We start from the raw sequence: 18,466 nt of genomic DNA on the forward strand, positions 1-18,466 counted from the left end.
TTTGGAAATGGAAAAGAAGCAAAATTTAAGCCAAATGTCTAATGCAGCCTTTTTTTTTAAGGAAAATCCAAATAGCATAGACAAAAGCCCTAGAACGAATATATAAATTCAGGGCCCCAAATAAATTAAATTTCAAAAAGTCCTCCCATTATTTCCAAGGCACTAAGAAAGGAGATACCCACTCCACTGGGTCAAGCTTCAGAATGGTGCCCTCCCTTCCGTAGCCACCTTCTGGGGATATCTGCCTCTCACCACAGTCTAGGATGAGGGTCAGCCTCATGAAGATTCCTAACATCCCCTGCCCTGCCACCACTGACCCAAAAGGCAGCCAATCCATAGGCTTCCCCATGACCTATGGTGCAAAAAGATGCGCTGAGCCAATCGGATTCCTTCTTTCAGAAATTTAAACCAGGAAATCCTGGGAAAGTCAATCAATTAACAGTGGAAGCTGAAACAAAATTTACAATATAGTAGTGGCTCTCAAACTTTAGTGTGTCTAAGAATGATCTGGGCAGCTTGTTAAAAAAAAGCAGACTCCTGGGTACCATGTCCAGAGATTCTGATTCAGTAAAGTCTGGGAGTAAGACTCAGAACCCTTCATTTTTAACAAGTATGTCAAGCAATTCTGATATAAGTGGCCTACAAAGCACAAGAAGAATAACACTGATATAGAAAGAACCCCAGGACACAAGCCAAAGTTAGGCAAAGGCAAAAATTAAATGCTAGAAAAACACTATAGAGGAAGTGGGGAAGCTGAACAACAGAAGTGACAGAAGTCTATATTAATAGCGGAGCTTTAAAGACAGTGGAGCCCACTGGCTGGCTTTACCTCAGGGCTTGCTCTGCTTGCAGGCCTTGCTTTAACACAGTTCCTGCCTTCCTATAACCAGCTGGTTCAGCTTGTCCTGAGTTTTGGATCACATATCTCCTTAAAATAAATCCTTCATCACTTGAAGTAACTTGAATGCAGCCAAAAGAGTTAAATAACATTCATGTATCAAAAGTAAATTAGTTTCTCTTCTGTAAGAGGGCAATGTAAAATAGGCAAAAAATCCACTCCTGAAATTCAGAATGGTAAACATTAAAACTTTCAGTTCAAATGCAAAAAACATTTCAGCTTCAAATTAATGGCTCTATCCAAGACCATTGTCAAAGAGCTTCACCTAATGAAATCAATGACATTTAGCTTCTCTGAAACAGTGAACATCACTGACCCCTTCCATCTTACTGAAAATTCCCTTCTTTCAGTGCAGCAGTATCATTCTTTGTAGTCACCCCATCACCATACATATTTTTATAAAGAAGCTCAGGTGGGGAACCTGAGCAAAGGGAAAGTAAGGGTGGCATAATGACAAAACTGTAGATAGGGTCAATACACAGAAATACATTTAATTGGTCCGATAAAGTTGCTGGAGATGAACAGCAAATGCTCATCAGCAGTTGCTTCAAACGGGGGAAAAACACCTGTTCAAGCACAGCATCCATAAAATAAAAATAAATCAATTATTTAAGAGAATTACTGTTTATCTTGACATTGAAAACTAACAGAAAGTTTCCATAATTTCTCATCAAAAGAGCATTGTGTGCTGTTGTAGACGATGTCCTCAAAAACCTTCCATAGTGGTACTACAATAAAGTGTATCTGGCTGGGTTTTTCATGACACGCCTAATAGTGCAAATGTCAAGGTGGAACAGAGTAGAAGCAATTTTATGAAGTCCAAAATAATGCAGTTTAGGTTTACAGATTTCTGATAGTCTGGCTTAATCTACAGGAAAATTTACAAATGTACAGAATGGATAGGTTGCTTGCATTTTAAGCAACTCCTAATAAATATTATGTCTTGTGCCTCCTGACAAGATTTTGATAAGCAATTGCTCATAAATATTATTTCTTTCAATGTCTGATTTTTTTTTTGGTGAGCAAACAATTCAAGGTTCCATTCCATGTTAAGATAATTTTTAATTTTGATACTTTGTGTTGTCAATTTAAGGGCAGAGGGTAATCTGCCTTCCATTTTTATATCTTTCCTATCCTTTATAGCAAAGCTACTTGAAGGAAATGTCCATGTTCAATAGCTTTACTTCCTCACCACCCATTATCTCCCTAATTTATACAATCTGGTTCCTGTCCCCCATCATACCACTGAAATCACTCTTGCTAAATCGCTAATAACCTCCATTTTGCCTCTTAGACATTTAATAACACGCATGTTCAAATCCTTCCTGCCCCTGAAACTCTCCCCTCAACTTCTGTGTGACACAACTCCTTTCCAACATCTTGGGCAATATTTTTTCAGAGCTCCACTTCTGCTCCTTTCCTTAAATCTCTCTGTTTCCTCAAGACTCTCTCCATCCTCAGCCCTTCGCTTTTCCACTTTTCTTACTCTATATGGTCTCCCTATGTGATCTCATTTACCTTGTGGACTCAATTACTACTTATAAGCATGATTCTAAAGTCTATTTGTAGCTGTTCTCTCTCTCCCAGCTCCAAAACCATACATCCAACTGTGTACCAAATATTTCCACTCTTCTGTCAAACAGGCACTTCAAATCCAACATGTTCAAACCTGAATCATCTCTTTCTTCCTCATCCCAATCTGCTACTTCAATATTTCCTCTCCAAATCAGGAGTGTGGGCTTCTTCCCAGACTCCTCTCTCTCCATACCCTACAACTAAACAGTCATCAAGTCCTGTTACCTCTACCTCCTCTATATCCATTGAATCTGTACCATCTACTCCATTTCCACTGCCACTGCCTAAGTTCAGATTCTTGCCATTTTTATGCCTGGGATACTTAAAAGCTTCATGATTTCCCTACCTCCAAAATGATCCCCTCTCCAATTTATCCTTCAAACTATTGCCAGAGGTGTCTTCCTTAAAAATGGGTGTCAGGGCTGGCCTGGTGGTGCAGCGGTTAAGTTCGCACATTCCACTTCTTGGCGGACCAGGGTTTGCCGGTTCGGATCCCCGGTGCAGACATGGCACTGCTTGGCAAAAGCCATGCTGTGGTAGGCATCCCACGTATAAAACAGAGGAAGATGGGCATGGATGTTAGCTCAGGGCCAGGCTTCCTCAGCAAAAAGAGGAAGATTGGCAGTAGTTAGCTCAGAGCTGATTTTCCTCAAAAAAAAAAAAAGGGGGCCAGCCCGGTGGGGCAGCGGTTAAGTTCGCACGTTCCGCTTCTCGGCAGCCCGGGGTTCGCCGGTTTGGATCCCGGGTAAGGACATGTCACTGCTTGGCACGCCATGCTGTGGTAGGTGTCCCACATATAAAGTAGAGGAAGATGGGCATGGGTGTTAGCTCAGGGCCAGTCTTCCTCAGCACAAACAGGAGGACTGGCAGTAGTTAGCTCAGGGCTAATCTTCCTCAAAACAAAAACAAAAACAAAAACACCCTGGATGTCAAGCCTCTGTTCAAATCCCTTAATGCTTATGGGAAGCCCTCTGGATACAAGTTAAACTTATTACCTTAGTTTAATTTGTAAAGATCTTTATGCACTAGCCTCTACTTATTTCTCTAGCCTCGTCTGCCCAGACATTACACATACCTTCTTTTATTTGTTATATTATTTATAGTTCAAGGTATATACCTTGCTATTTGATCCCTCTATGCCTTTGCACATGTCTATCCTTCTGCCTAGAATGCACAGGGCTTAAAAATGTAGATTCTAAAGTTATAAATGAGCAGGCTCAAACCCCTTCTCTACCACTGACTTAATCCCATCACACCACCGAATGAGCAAGAGCAAATTATTTAACCTCAATTTTCTCATCTATAAAAATGAGGTAACATGGCTCACTACCACATATAATTGTTAAGAGAATTAAAAAATCTGTAAAGTGCTTCTCTTAGTGTGTTACAGATGGTAAGTGCTCAATAAATACTGACTAGTATTTTATTTATTTATGTTTTGATTTAGCTAATTCACACTAAAGCCTCAAGATTCAGCTAAAGCATTATCTCTTCAAGAAAACCTGACCCTGAGGTTGATTTGGATATCCCTTCTCTTTAGTTTCATAACATTCAGAACATACCTCTACAAAACTATTTGCCATACTATATTTGTCTGTTTTCCCTCTCTCAACAGACCTCCTAAAAGACAGATTTTTTTCTACTTTGTTTCTCTAGTGCCTACCAGAGTGAGTGACACATACAAAGTAGATGTATAGTAGTATCTTGCCACAGAACTAAATGAATAGGTCACTCAGAAAACATCTGATACCCCTATACTAAATTGAAAAGCTTTAATCAGCATAGGACATTGGCATAGTCCAGTCTGGTAGAATTCTCTCCTGAGATATAAGAGCAGTGACCTAGGTACAGAGACACAGCTTCTGAATCAAATGCATAATTTCACAACAATTTTTTCCTGATTTCAGAGTCAGGAAGCACCATAAAGTATAAATACAAATCACAGCTAATCATTTATAAATTGCCTTTTTGGAACAGCATTATATTCTATAATTAAATTCTAAATTACACTGAAAAACCAAAAACATCACTATTTTTCAGACTAGATAAAAATCATTAAGCAGAACATTTCCTACCCCTTGGTAGATTTCCATCACTAGTGAATTCCCAGTAAGGAAGCCATGGCAACAATAAATACAAGTAACTCAGATTTAACTGGAAATAATCATCTCAGATGTGAAAAACAATACGCCTTTACCAACTATGCCAAGAACTCTCAGCCAAGTTTAAAAGCCACAACTGTCAATAGCATTTTACTAAAACTGAAATTTCAAAGCTAAGAGCAAAAAGGAGCAACTGCTTGAACTTGTCCTATAAAATGGTCGAGAGAATCAAGTAAGACAACATACACAAGCGTTTTGTAAACCATAAAATTATACAAACATGAGTTACTACTATTAACAACTTTATTGTATTTTCATCATCTAAGAATTTATTTTTTCCAAGAAAATTTAAATTTTGTATACACCAATAACTCATCTTACCTATTTTCTTTTTTTGTTGTCGACCAGCTGACTCTGTTATTGTTTCCTTCTTCTTTTCCACTGTAAACATAGTAACACATTAAAAATTAATAATGCATTATGCTATAGAAACCAAAGGTGCTTTATCAAAGCTGAACCAAGGAAAGAAGCTTATAAGAAAGTTAAACATTGACTTTGATTATGATCATGATTAAGTCAGCTGGTGTGCTCCCAAACCTGCTGACAGTAAAAAGTAGACACAACATTCTAAGACTAAAACAGCAATAGTCTAAGCATCATTAATCAAATACCCATAAAGGACTGTAAAAGGACACAATCATAATCAAAACTGACATGCTTTTCAGACCATCAGCTGAGGGTGATTGCCTTAGATACAGTCTAAGCACAATTTTCAAATTCTGCTCTCTCAGATAACTATGTAAATTGTAGTTCTAGTCTCATATTCACTATAGGAGATAGGAAGTTATTCATTCAGTTATTGGCTGCCTAAGTAACAGGCACTGTTCTAGGTAGAGAAAAGGATAAACATGATCCTCGCCCTCCCCAAAGGGCAATCTAGTGAGAGCACATAATTGAATAACAATTATAGTATAGAAAATTGGCAAGGTAGATATATGCACAGGGTAGGAAGATCAGGAGAGCCAAAAAGGCTAAGACCAACTTTTTTTGATGCATTTCAATTAATATGATGATAGACTAACAGTAAGCTTTAGAAGAGGAATAGTGTAACATATTGATATTTTATATGTACTATCTTTAATCACCTATGAATGGACTAGGAACAAACATGTCAAAAATTACCTTTACTTAGTTTATTTATATTATCTGTTCTGTATATTATCTTAGTATACTTCATTTACTAACAAAGAGTACACTACATGTATTATTTCTAAAAGTTACATTAAAGAATACTGGCAGATAGGAGTCTTCCCATTAGTATACTGCCTGAATTCTAAAGCGAAATTGGTATTACTGCTTTATCAAATAGATGTAAAATTCAATTTGATTCCAATATTGCAAATGAAATGATAAAGTGCTTACAGAAATAAAACGTGTCTGTGTGAATATATAAATTGAATGTTTACTGTTCTAGGTAGGTAAAAAGACAAAACACGACATATATACATGGTGGGGGGAGAAAGAGAGAGATTTAGAACGAACCTGCTAGTACGAAATAAAAGGAAATTAAGTCAATAGAAGATGTTACAGAAACAACATTTTAAAAGGCAAAATGGACAGAAAACATTGACTGTTTTACTCTTTGTCACTATTATTAACTAAAGAAACAAAAAATATTTCTCTCCCACTCCAGAAGGACTACAACATAACTACTTGGCATTACCCATGACTACATAAAAAACAAGGGGGGAAAAAAAAGATAGAAGGCTAGAAAATAGAAACATGAGATGATATTACGAACATTAACCTGGCCTTCGAGCAGACTGGATTGAGACTAGATAAATCTTTTCTAGGGATAAGATAAATTAATATAATGCTTTTCTAATCTCATCAGGTTGCAAAGAAACTCTTTTGTGTTGATATTTATTCACCAGAACCTCCACCTGTAAGAAATAGAAATGTCAGAGTTCAAACAGATGTTCAAACAGCCACATAGGGGTTCTGCTCCACCTTCCAATGCCTTAAACAGTTGTGTTCTACCACCCCTGGGACTGGCCCCATCCAGCTGCACTCCTGAGAGAGCTGACAACAGTCTTGGGAGGGCTACATCAATTGTGAGCCCCTGAACCTAACAACCAGCCACACTGGGAGCTTGCTACTCACTTAACACAAACAGCAGCAGGTGTGTGACATTAGACCTTGCAGCCAACTATGCTGGGGCTTCTCCCACCCAATAAGGTGACTAAAGGAACCATAGCTGAGCCTTACAACTAGCCAGCCAGGGGTACAGCCTAGCTTTCCTATGCAACTGCAGTAAGAGTAATCCTTCCACAACAGGAGACACTCCTGGAACATTTGGAACTGGTGACAAGAGGGAAGCACATTGCCAGGCCTCGTATGGCATCTCTTACATAAGGCCACTTCCCCAAGATGGGGAGACATAGCTGATCTACTTAATACATAGACATAAGCATAGAGAAAGAGGTAAAATGGGGAGACAAAGTAATCTGCTCTGAATAAGGGAATAGGACAAATCCTCAGAAAAAGAGCTAAATGAGACAGAGATAAAAAATCTACCTGATAAAGAGTACAAACTAATAGTCATAAGGATGATCACTGACGTTGGGAGAAAAACAGATGAACACAGTGAGAACTTCAACAAAGAATTGGAAAATATAAAAAAGAACCAATCAGAACTGAAGAATACAATAATGGAAATGAAAAATTCATTAGATGGAATCAGTAGCAGGGTAGACAATACAGAAGAACAGATCATTGAGCTAGACAAAAGACTAGAGGAAATCACCTAAGCTGACAGAAAGAAGAATTAAAAAGAATGAGGACAATATAAGGGACCTCTGGGACAACAAGCACACTAACATCCATAGTATCGGTGTTTCAGAAGGAGAAGAGAGAGACACAGGGGCAGATAATCTATTCAAAGAAATAATAGCTGACAACCTTCCTAACCTAAGGAAGGAAATGGACATAGAGGTACAGGAAGCAGAGAGAACAACAAATAAGATGAACCCAAAGAGGCCCACATCGAAAGACATTATAATTAAAATGTCAAGAATTAAAGAAAGAATCCTAAAAGCTGCAAGAGAAAGGCAACAAAGGAAACCCCATAAGGCTATCAGCTGACTTCTCAGCAGAAACCTCACAGGCTAGAACGCAGTGGCATGATATATTTAAAGTGCTGAAAGAAAAAACCTATAGCCAACAATACTCTACCCAGCAAGGTTATCATTCAGAATGGAAGGAGAGAGAAAGAGTTTTCCAGACAAGAAAAAATTTAAGGAGTTTATCACCAATAAACCAGCCTTACAAGAAATGTTAAAGGGACTTATTTAAGTGAAAAAGAAAGACCACAAATAGGAATAAGAAAATTATCAGAAAAAGTTAAATCACTGGCAAAGACAAATATACAGTAAAGGTAGCAGATCAACCACCTATGCAACTAATATGAAGGTCAAAAGACAAAAGTACTAAAATTATCTATTTCCATGATAAGAGGTTAATGGATACATACACATATGCAAAAAAGAGGTTAAACATGATATCAAAAACATAAAAAGTGGGGGGAGAGGAGTAAAACAGTAGAGCTTCAGGCCCAGTCCTGGTGGCCTAGTGGTTAAGCTCAGCGTGTTCTGCTTTGGCAACTGGGGTTCAGTTCCTGAGTGTGGACCTACATCCCTCTGCTAGTGGCCATGCTGTGCTGGCAGCCCACATACTAAAAAACACAGGAAGACTGACATGGATGTCAGCTCAGGGCAAATCTTCGTCACCAAAAAAAAAAGAGTTGAGCTTTCACCAAGAAGTCAAACTTAAAGAGACCATCAACCTAATATAGACTGCTATATAGGTTATTACACATGAACCTCATGATAATCACAAACCAGAAACCTATAAAAAATTCACAAAAAATTGAGAGAAAGGAACCCAAACATAATACTAAAGAAAGCCATCAAACCACAAGAGAAGAGAGAGCAGGAGAAGAAAGGAACTGAGAAGTACTAAAACACCCAGAAAAAAAGTAATAAAATGGGGCCGGCCTGGTGGTCCTTAAGTTCACACATTCTGCTTTGGCGGCCCAGGGTTTGCCTGTTCAGATCCTGGGTGCAGACATGGCACCGCATGGCAAGCCATGCTGTGGTAGGCATCTTACATATAAAGTAGAGGAAGATGGGCACGGATGTTGGCTCAGGGCCAGTCTTCCTCAGCAAAAAAAAAAAAGTAATAAAATGGCAATATGTACATACTTATGAACAGCTACTTTTAATGTCAACAGGCTAAATGCTCCAATCAGAAGACACAGGGTGGCCAACTGGATAAAAAAATAAGACCCATATATATGCTGCACACAAGAGACACAATTCAGACCTAAAGACGCTCACAAACTGAAAGTGAAGGAATGAAAAAAGATACTCCATGCAAAAGGCAATGAAAACAAGGCTGGGGTAGCAATACTTATATCAGACAAAATAGACTTTAAAACATAAACGGTAACAAGAGACAAAGACGGGCACCACATAATGATAAAGGGAGCAACCCAACAAGAGAATATAATACTTGTAAATATCTATGCATCCAACAAGGGGAACCTAAATATATAAAGCAATTATTAACGGACATAAAAGGAGAAATAGGCAGTAACACAATAATAGTAGGGAACTTTAACACTCCATTTACATCAATGGATAGATCAGCCAAACACAACATCAATAAGAAAACACTGGCCTTAAATAACACATTAATCTAGATGGCCTTGTAGATACATACAGAGCATTCCATCCAAAAACCACAGAATACACATTCTTTTCGAATGCATATGCAACATTCTCCAGGATAGATCACATATTTGGCCACAAAACAAGTCTCCATAAATTTAGGAAGACTGAAATAATACCAAGCATCTTTTCTGACCACAATGGTATGTAGAAATCAACTACGGAAAGAAACCTGGAAAAGTCACAAATATGTGGAGATTAGACAAAATGCTACTGAACAACTCTTGGGTCAATAAAGATATCAAAGGAAAAATCAAAAAATACCTGGAGACAAATGAAAATGAAAATATGATACACCAAAATTTATGAGACACAGCAAACGTGGTACTAAAAGGGAAGTTTACAGCAATACAGGCCTACTTCAACAAACAAGAAAAATCTCAAATAAACAATGTAACAGGGGCCAGCCCGGTGATGCAGCAGTTAAGTGTGCACATTCCGCTTTGGCAGCCTGGGGTCTTCTGGTTCAGATCCCAGGTACAGACATGGCACCACTTGTCAAGCCATGCTGTGGCAGGCGTCCCACATATAAAGTAGAGGAAGATGGGCACAGATGTTAGCTCAGGGCCAGTCTTCCTCAGCAAAAAGAGGAGGATTGGCAGCAGTTAGCTCAGGGCTGATTTCCGCCCCCCCAAAAAAAAACACAATGTAACAGTGCACCTAAAGGAAGTAGAAAAAGAAGAACAAACAAAGCCCCAAATGAGCAGAAGGAAGGAAATAATAAAAATCAGAGCAGAAATAAATGAAATAGAGACTAAAAAACAATAGAAAAAACTAATGAAATTAAGAGTTGGTTCTTTGAAAAGATAAACAAAATCGACAAACCTTTAGCTAGACTCACCAAGAGAAAAAGAGAGAAGGTTCAAATAAATAAAATCAGAAACAAAAGAAGAGAACACAACAGACATCTCAGAAAGACAAAAGATTATAAGAGAATACTACGAAAAGCTATACGCCAACAAATTGGATAAGCTAGAAGAATGGATAAATTCTTAGAATCATACAACCTCCCAAAACTGAATCAAGAAGTAATAGAGGATTTGAATAGACAAATCACCAGTAAGGAGATCAAAACAGTAATCAAAAACATCCCAAAGATTAGAAGTCCAGGACCAGACGGCTTCCCTGGTGAATTCTACCAAACATTCAAAGAAGACATAATACCTATTCTTCTCAAACTCTTCCAAAAAATTGAAGAGGAGGCAAAGATTCCTAACTCATTCTATGAAGACAACATTACCCAGATAACAAAACCAGACAAGGAAAACACACACAAAAAAAATTACAGGCCAGTATCACTGATGAATATTGAGGCAAATATCCTCAACAAAATACTAGCAAATCAAATAAAACAATACATTAAAAAGATCATACACACGATCAAGTGGGATTTATTCCAGGGATGGTTCAACATCTACAAATCGATCAACATGATACACATTAACAAAATGAAGAATAAAAATCACACGATCATCTCAACAGATGCAAAGAAAGCATTTGACAAAAAACAGCATTCATTTCTGACAAAAACTCTGCACACAATGGGTATAGAAGAAAAGTACCTCAATATAAGAAAGGCCATATATTATAAACCCACAACTGATATCGTACTCAACAGAGAAAAACTGAAAGCTATCCATCTAAGAACAGGAACCAGACAACGATGCCTACTTTTGCCAGTCTTATTTAGCAAAAGTATTGCAAGTCCTAGCCAGAGCAATAGCTGACAAAAATTAAAGCGATCCAAACTGGAAAGGAAGAAGTAAAACTGTCACTATTTGCAAATTACATGATTTTACAAATAGAAAACCTTAAAGAATCCATCAAGAAGTTATTAGAAATAGTAAATGAATACAGTAAAGTTGCAGGATACAAAATCAACATACAAAACTCAGCTGCATTTCTATACGCTAACAATGAAGTAGGAGAAAGAGAAATTAAGAATACAATCCCATTTACAATTGCAACGAAAAGAATAAAATATCTAGGAATAAATTTATCCAAAGAACTGAAAGAACTCTACACTGAAAACTATAAAACACTGTCAAAAGAAATTGAAGAAGACATAAAGAAATGGAAAGATATTCCATGCTCTTGGACTGGAAGAATTAACATAGTTAAAATGTCCATACTTCCTACAGCAATCAACAGATTCAATGCAATCCCTATCAAAGTTCCAATGAGAGCTGTCCCAGTGGCATAGTGGTTAAGTTTGCCTGCTCTGCTTCAGCAGCCCAGGGTTCATAGGTTTGGATCCTGGGTATGGACCTAGTACTGCTTGTCAAGCCACACTGTGGTGGTGGCATCTTACATAAAATAGAAGACTGGCACAAATGTTAACTCAGCAACACTCTTCCTCAAGCAAAAAGAGGAAGATTGGCAATGTATGTTAGCTTAGGGCCAATCTTCCTCACCAAAAAAGAAAAACAAAAAAAACTTCCAACAATATTTTTCACAGAAATAGACCAAAGAATCCTAAAATTTATATGGCACAGCAAAAGACCTCAAATACCCAAAGGAACCCTGAGAAAAAAGAACAAAGCTGGAGGCATCACACTCCCTGATTTCAAAATACACTACAAAGCTTTAGTAATCAAACAGTATGGCACTGGCACAAAAAGAGACATATAGATCAATGGAACAGAACCAAGAGCCCAGAAGTAAACCCACACACATATGGACAGCTAATTTTCAACAAGGGAGCCAAGAACATACAATGGAGAAAGGAAAGTCTCTTCAACAAATGGTGCTGGGAAAACTGGACAGCCACATGCAAAAGAATGAAAGTAGGCCATTATCTTACGCTATACAGAAAAATTTAACTCAAAATGGATTAAAGACTTGAATGTAAGACCTGAAACCATAAAACTTCTAGAAGAAAACACAGGCAATACACTCTTCACCATGGGTCTCAGTAGCATATTTTCAAATACCATGTCTGAAAACAAGGGCATCCAAAGAAAAAATATACAAATTGGACTACATCAAACTAAAAAGCTTTTGCAGAGCAAAGGAAACCACCAACAAAAAGAAAACATAACCTAACAATTGGAAGAAGATATTTGCAAACCATCTATCTGATAAGGGATTAATATCCAAAATATATAAAGAACTCATACATCTCAACAACAAAAAAACAAACAACCCAATTAAAAAGTGGGCAAAAGATCCAAACAGACATTTTTCCAAAGAAGATATACAGATGGCCATCAGGCACATGAAAAGATGTTCAACATCACTAATTATTAGGGTAATGAAAATCAAAACTACAATGAGATATTGCCTCATGCCCATCAGAATGGCTATAATTAACAAAACAAGAAATAATAAGTGTTGGAGAGGAAGTGGGGAAAAGGGAACCCTCACACACTCCTGGTGGGAATGTAAACTGGTATACCTACGATGGAAAACAGTATGGAGATTCCTCAAAAAATTAAGACCAGAACTACCATATGATCCAGCTATTCCACTACTGGGCATTTATCCAAAGAACATGAAAACACAAATGAGTAAAGATATACGCACCCCTACATTCACTGCAGCATTATTCACAATAGCCAAGACTTGGAAGTAACCTACGTGCCCATCAAGGAATGAATGGATAAAGATGTGGTATATATACACAATGGAATACTACTTAGCTATAAAAAAAGACGAAATCTTGCCATTTGTGACAACATGGATGGACCTTGAGGGTATTATGCTAAGTGAAATGTCAGAAAGTCAAATACTGTATGATCTCACTCATAAATAGAAGATAAAAACAACAACAATCACATAGATACAGAGATCAGATTGGTGGTTACGAGGGGCGGGGAGGGTGAAAGGAATGACTGGGTACGTGTGTACAGTGATGGATGGTAACTAGTCTCTGGGTGGTGAGCCTCATGTAATCTACACAGAAATCGAAATATAATGATATACACCTGAAACTTACATAATGTTATAAACCAATGTTACCTCAATTAAAAAATAAATACAACTATAGAAGCTTCTCTGGCAACTATATTATTTTGCATTTAGGTGTAAACTGAAGACTACATTTATTTCCACAATGCAGATAATCAGGGACAAAACAATTAGTGTGGATACTAAAGAAGCACCAAATTCACAGAGCAAATTCATATTTACATAAATATTTGAGGTATGAGAATATTCATCCAAACAAATTTGAAGATAAGAGTGTTTTGTATTTCATAAGACTACTAAATGATATATGTGACATGAAGAAATCTGTATATAGATGCCATTGCATGCTGGCTAACTAGTTTATGCTCACAGCAGAACAATTTGTCACAAAGAATATATGTGATATTATGCTATAGAGATAATTTACTCTTTAATCTATTCAACACACTTTTATCAAATGCCAGGCACTGTGTTAAGTGCCAGAAATACAACAGCCTTTGCCATCACAGAAATTACAGTTTAGTTGGGGAGTGGATATTATTTCAATAATCATAATCATACAGGGGTAAAATTGTAATTATGACAAATTCTCTAAGGAGAGGTATATGGATAAACTGGAGCCCATGATAGGAAGATCTGACCCTGTCTGGGAGACTAAACGAAGTTTTGACACCTGAAGAATGTACAGTAGTTTGCCAGAAAAATGATAGGGAAAATCATCCCAGGTAGAAGGAACAGCAAACACAAAGGCCCAGCCCCATAGTAGGAAACATCAAGACTAGTTCAGAGGATAGAATAAAGGCCTGAATGGCTAGAATTAGAGAACAAGGAAAAACACAAGATGTGGTTGGAGGGGAAGATTGGGAAGCACCAGATCATGCTGACTTTGTAGGCCACACCTTTATCCTAAAAGCAACGGGAAGAAACTGAATGTTTTAAGAAGTGAAGGAACATAATCAGATTTGCGTTTTAAAAATTACTCTGGATGTACTGTAGAGAATAAACTTGATTGGCTGCATGCAGACCAATGAGGAGGCTATTGCAGTAAATCAAATGAAACATGACAGACATTTGGACCAGGTAGTGGTGGCAGAAACGGAGAGATGTGGAAAGACTGAAAACCATCCAGGAGGACAACAATATTAGGGCTTGACAGTGCACTGCACAATCAGGGGGAAAGAAGAAAGCATTCAAATCAACAAATATTTATTAAACATTTACTCATGTAGTCACCACTCTAGGCACAAGAGATACATTAGTGAACAACAACAACAACAAAGCACCTGCCCTGGTGAAGCTTCCATTCCAGCAGGTGGAGATTAATACGATAAATAAGTAAATCATATAGTGTATTAGAAGGTGATAAGAGCCATGGGGAAAAACAACAGAGCAGGATCAGGGTGATCAGGAGCAGCAGTGGGACAGGAGGTGGGCAGGCTGCAGTTTTTAAAAAGGGTGCTCAAGTTAAGACTCACTGACGTGAGCTTTGAACAAAGATTTGAAGAAGATCTGAGGGTTGACTAAGCAGCTAACCTAGAGTAGAACATTTTAGACAGAGGGAAGAGCCATTAGAAAGGTCCCAGCACATGAGTGTGGTTAATGTGTAGTGAGGAATCGCAAGCAGGTCAGTGTGGGTACAGCAGAGTGAGGGCGAGGGAAAGAGTGTTGGAGCGGTAACAGGGGAAGCCCTGTGGCCCACTGTAAGGACTTCGGCTTTTCTTCTGAGTTAAAATGGGACACCATGACAGGGCTATGAGCAGAGGAGGGACATGATCTAATAGCCTTTTGAAAGAGTTTTTCTGGCCGTTATCTTGGGAACAGACTACAGGGAGACAGGAACACTCGCTGGAGGCTATTGCAATAATCATGCAAAAGATGACAGTGGCTTGGACTATGGTAGTTATCAGTGGAGGTGATGAAGAGTGGTCAGCTTCTGGATATACCTGAAAGCAGCCCAACAGCACTGGATGTGGCTTGTGAGAGAGGAGTCAAAGAACCATACAAGGATTACGGCCTGAGCAACCGCAAGGACAGAACTGCCAGTGACCAACATCATGAAGGCTACAAATGAAGCAGCCTTGGAAGTGAAAAACAAGTGTTCGATTTGGACATATTGGGTTTGAGATGTATATTACACATTCCAGTGGAATTGACAAATTGATAGCTGGATATGAATCTTGCATTAAGGAGAGAGGGCTAGGGATATAAATTTGGGGGTTATGGGCATATAGAGAAGCGCAATAAATGAGTTCAACAAGGGAGTGAGTGTAAAGAAAAAAACAAATTTTGGGTCACCCTCAAAAACAGGAAGTCTAAAAGAGGAACCAACAAGAAAAGTACAAAAGAATGACAAGCAAGATAAAAGCAAAACTGAGAGAGTGTGGTGTCCTGGAAGCCAAATGAAGAAAGTGTATTAAGGGTTCTGGCTCCACTATTGGAAACATGGAGGTACCATTCACCAAACAGGGAAACCCTGGAGGATCACATTTGTGAGGGTAAAGCTAATAAGCTTAGTTTTAAATATGTTGAGTACATTATCAACATTGAATAAGTGAAGGAACAGTTACTGTAGTTTACAAAGCCTGAGTTTGGTTTCCACTTCTCTGTCTGCTCTGTGATGTTAGTATGTCGCTTAACCTTTCTAAGTCTCCACCTCCTCTTCCATAAAGGGAGGATAATATTTATACAACTGACCACAATGGTTGTTTTGTAGACCAAATGAGATACTGTAAGAAAGAAAACTTCAAAATCTTACAAAGACATAAAGAAAAGTCAGAACACAGAAAATCATAGGATTTTCCTTTCTTTTTGGTGAGGAAGATTGTCACTGAGCTAACATCCATGCCAATCTTCCTCTATTTTGTATGTGGGACAGTGCCACAGCATGGTTTGACAAGCAGCGTATAGGTCCGTGCCTAGGATCCGAACCTGCAAACCCTGGGGCCTCAGAAGCAGAGTGAGCGAACTTAACCACTATGCCACTAGGCTGGCCCCCAAATCGTGGGAATTTTAAAATGCAATAGTTAGATTTAATCTTTATAAGGTAGAAAAGAACACTGGAAGACAAATGAAGTCTATAAGGAACCGTTCACATTATACCTCTGGTTTCCCTCTCAGTTGTGTCCTGTGGAATCCTCTTTTAAAGAAAACAAACTCTACTTCTTCTTAACCTTTTCCTCAAATACTCCTTCAACCTCCTCACCCAACCAAAACTTGGCTTATCCCTGAAGATACCACTTGCCTTGATACCAATGATAATGACTTCTTGTTCTCCCAACACACCTTACTCGTTACAATTTCCATAGTTGTGCTCATATGCTATTTCCTTTGCCTGGAATTCCTTCCCCCATCTCATTCTCTATCCAAATTCTAACCATCCATGAGGGACCGCAAGGCCATCTGCAACACAAAGGCTCCCGATGCTCCTCACAACTGAATGAGCTCTCTTCTTTAGAACCACCACAGCACATAACATGTACCTCTCGCTGTAGTTTGTACTATACATTTTGCATAAATGTCTTACATTTCTAAACAGACTTCAAGTCGGATTCATCCTTCCTATAAAGTTTTTGCATCAGTTGATGCTCCTAAAATATTTACTGTGAACATGCACTCAGTGAGCTCGATATGTTGAAAGTATTTCTAAAGGATGTCGCCATACTCACATTTTTTACTCTGCTTTTCCACTTCCGCCTTCAGTCGCTTGTACTTGTCTGTCCTGTAAACCAGGACCCAGGTTATACCTGAAACATTAAAAGCAACACGCTAGTAGAGAAAGGTTTGAAATGGTCACAACAAACAGTTATTAGTGGTTACTGTTGGGTAAGGAGAGATTTCAACTTTCTGCTTTATATTTACCAGTAGTTAACATTTTTCAAATGTTAAGACAACTGACTCTTCAACCAAAACAACTGTGACATGATGTGAAGGCGTCTACACAAATACCCGCTCCTGTTCAAGAGTAGCCCCGAGATTCCCTGGAGCAGATGAGCCCCTAAGCAAGCAAGGCTCGCGACCTCTCCCTTGGTAGCGCGAGGGACCCCAGGCCTAGGATCCTTCAGCTCGGGGACTGGTCAAACGCCAGAGAAGCAGCCGCTCTCACCCTCAGCGAGAAGAGCCGTGCACACGGAGATAAAAACGATGAGCAGCGTGTCTGCGAACATGGTGCTCATCTCGCACTTCCGTCTCTGCACTCCCACCTGCCAGGCAGGGAAGCGCTCCAGAGTCAGGAAAAATGAAGCGAAAACGAGTTCCCTAGCTTTCAGGACCACCGAGTAACACCCCGACTCTGACAGCTAGGAAGTCACTTCCGTTTCCGGGGCACGGCGCCGGAAGTGCTCGTTCCCTAGAGTCGCGTGGCCGCGTGAATCTAGCCGAAACCAAGCCTGAAGTCTGCGCAGATGAGCTGACGCTCAGGCCGAATCTCGCGAGAGCTGGAACTTCGGCTGCTGAGACAGAATTGCGGCGCCCGACGTCATCCGGCAGCGTTTACTCGCTGGGGTGCTGGGGTGCGCGCTCTTCTCGGCTAGAATCCAGGTGTTTGCACGCGTCTGCGCTTGCTGCCTCCGCCCCACATCTAAGGCCGATTAGATCGTTTAGCCTAGGTTTGTCGGAAAGTGGGAAGACTGACTTCCGCAAACACGTACAACACGTACTGAACGGCTGTGTTTAGGTGCAAGGCCACGATTTGGAGCTGGGGACGCGAAAATCAACCAGTCGTGGGCCGCTGGCTTCAATGAACTCACGTCCTAGCGGAGGAGGCAGACTTGTACACACGCTGTGATTAGGGTTTTAATAGAGGTATGACCAGAATGCTGCGGTGACCCAGTTGAGGGGGAGGTCAGAGAAAGCTAGTGAAAGGAACTGAAGCCGTGGCGTGGAGTAGGAGTGCTTCTGGAGATAGCAAAGACCTTTCTAGGCAAAGCGAAAGGAAGAGACACGCATGCTTGAAAATACGTGGTGTGTAATAGAGCAGTGAGTGGTGTGTCGAGAGAAGGGGTCATAAACCCAGACGCCTACGGTGGTCAGATATAAATGATCTTATGCAGGCTGGGCATAAGAACACGATGGGAGGTGGTACGATGAATAAGGGGGCACTAACTTTATCTGAAAGGGACAATTGATACGTCCAACCAGTTTCCCTGTGAGAAGGGGGGACCCCATTTCCAATATCTTCCCATTTTTCAAGAAAA

At 39.4% G+C, this 18,466-nt stretch overlaps 1 protein-coding gene across 1 annotated transcript in view; it reads right to left on the reverse strand.

The window, feature by feature from the left end:
• Positions 1–17,598, reverse strand: part of TMCO1 (transmembrane and coiled-coil domains 1) — a 56,971-nt gene extending 39,373 nt beyond the window's left edge. Inside the window, exons 1-3 of the mRNA XM_046683649.1 lie at positions 17,377–17,598; positions 16,940–17,017; positions 4,957–5,016 (exon numbers count right to left, since the gene is read on the reverse strand). Of these exons, the coding sequence (XP_046539605.1) occupies positions 4,957–5,016; positions 16,940–17,017; positions 17,377–17,446 (208 nt within the window). The 5' untranslated portion in view covers positions 17,447–17,598. The remainder of the gene's footprint in view (positions 1–4,956; positions 5,017–16,939; positions 17,018–17,376) is intronic.
• Positions 17,599–18,466: the final 868 nt, after the last annotated feature.

This window comes from Equus quagga, chromosome 13 (assembly GCF_021613505.1).
Source record: "Equus quagga isolate Etosha38 chromosome 13, UCLA_HA_Equagga_1.0, whole genome shotgun sequence".
Taxonomy (NCBI): domain Eukaryota; kingdom Metazoa; phylum Chordata; class Mammalia; order Perissodactyla; family Equidae; genus Equus; species Equus quagga.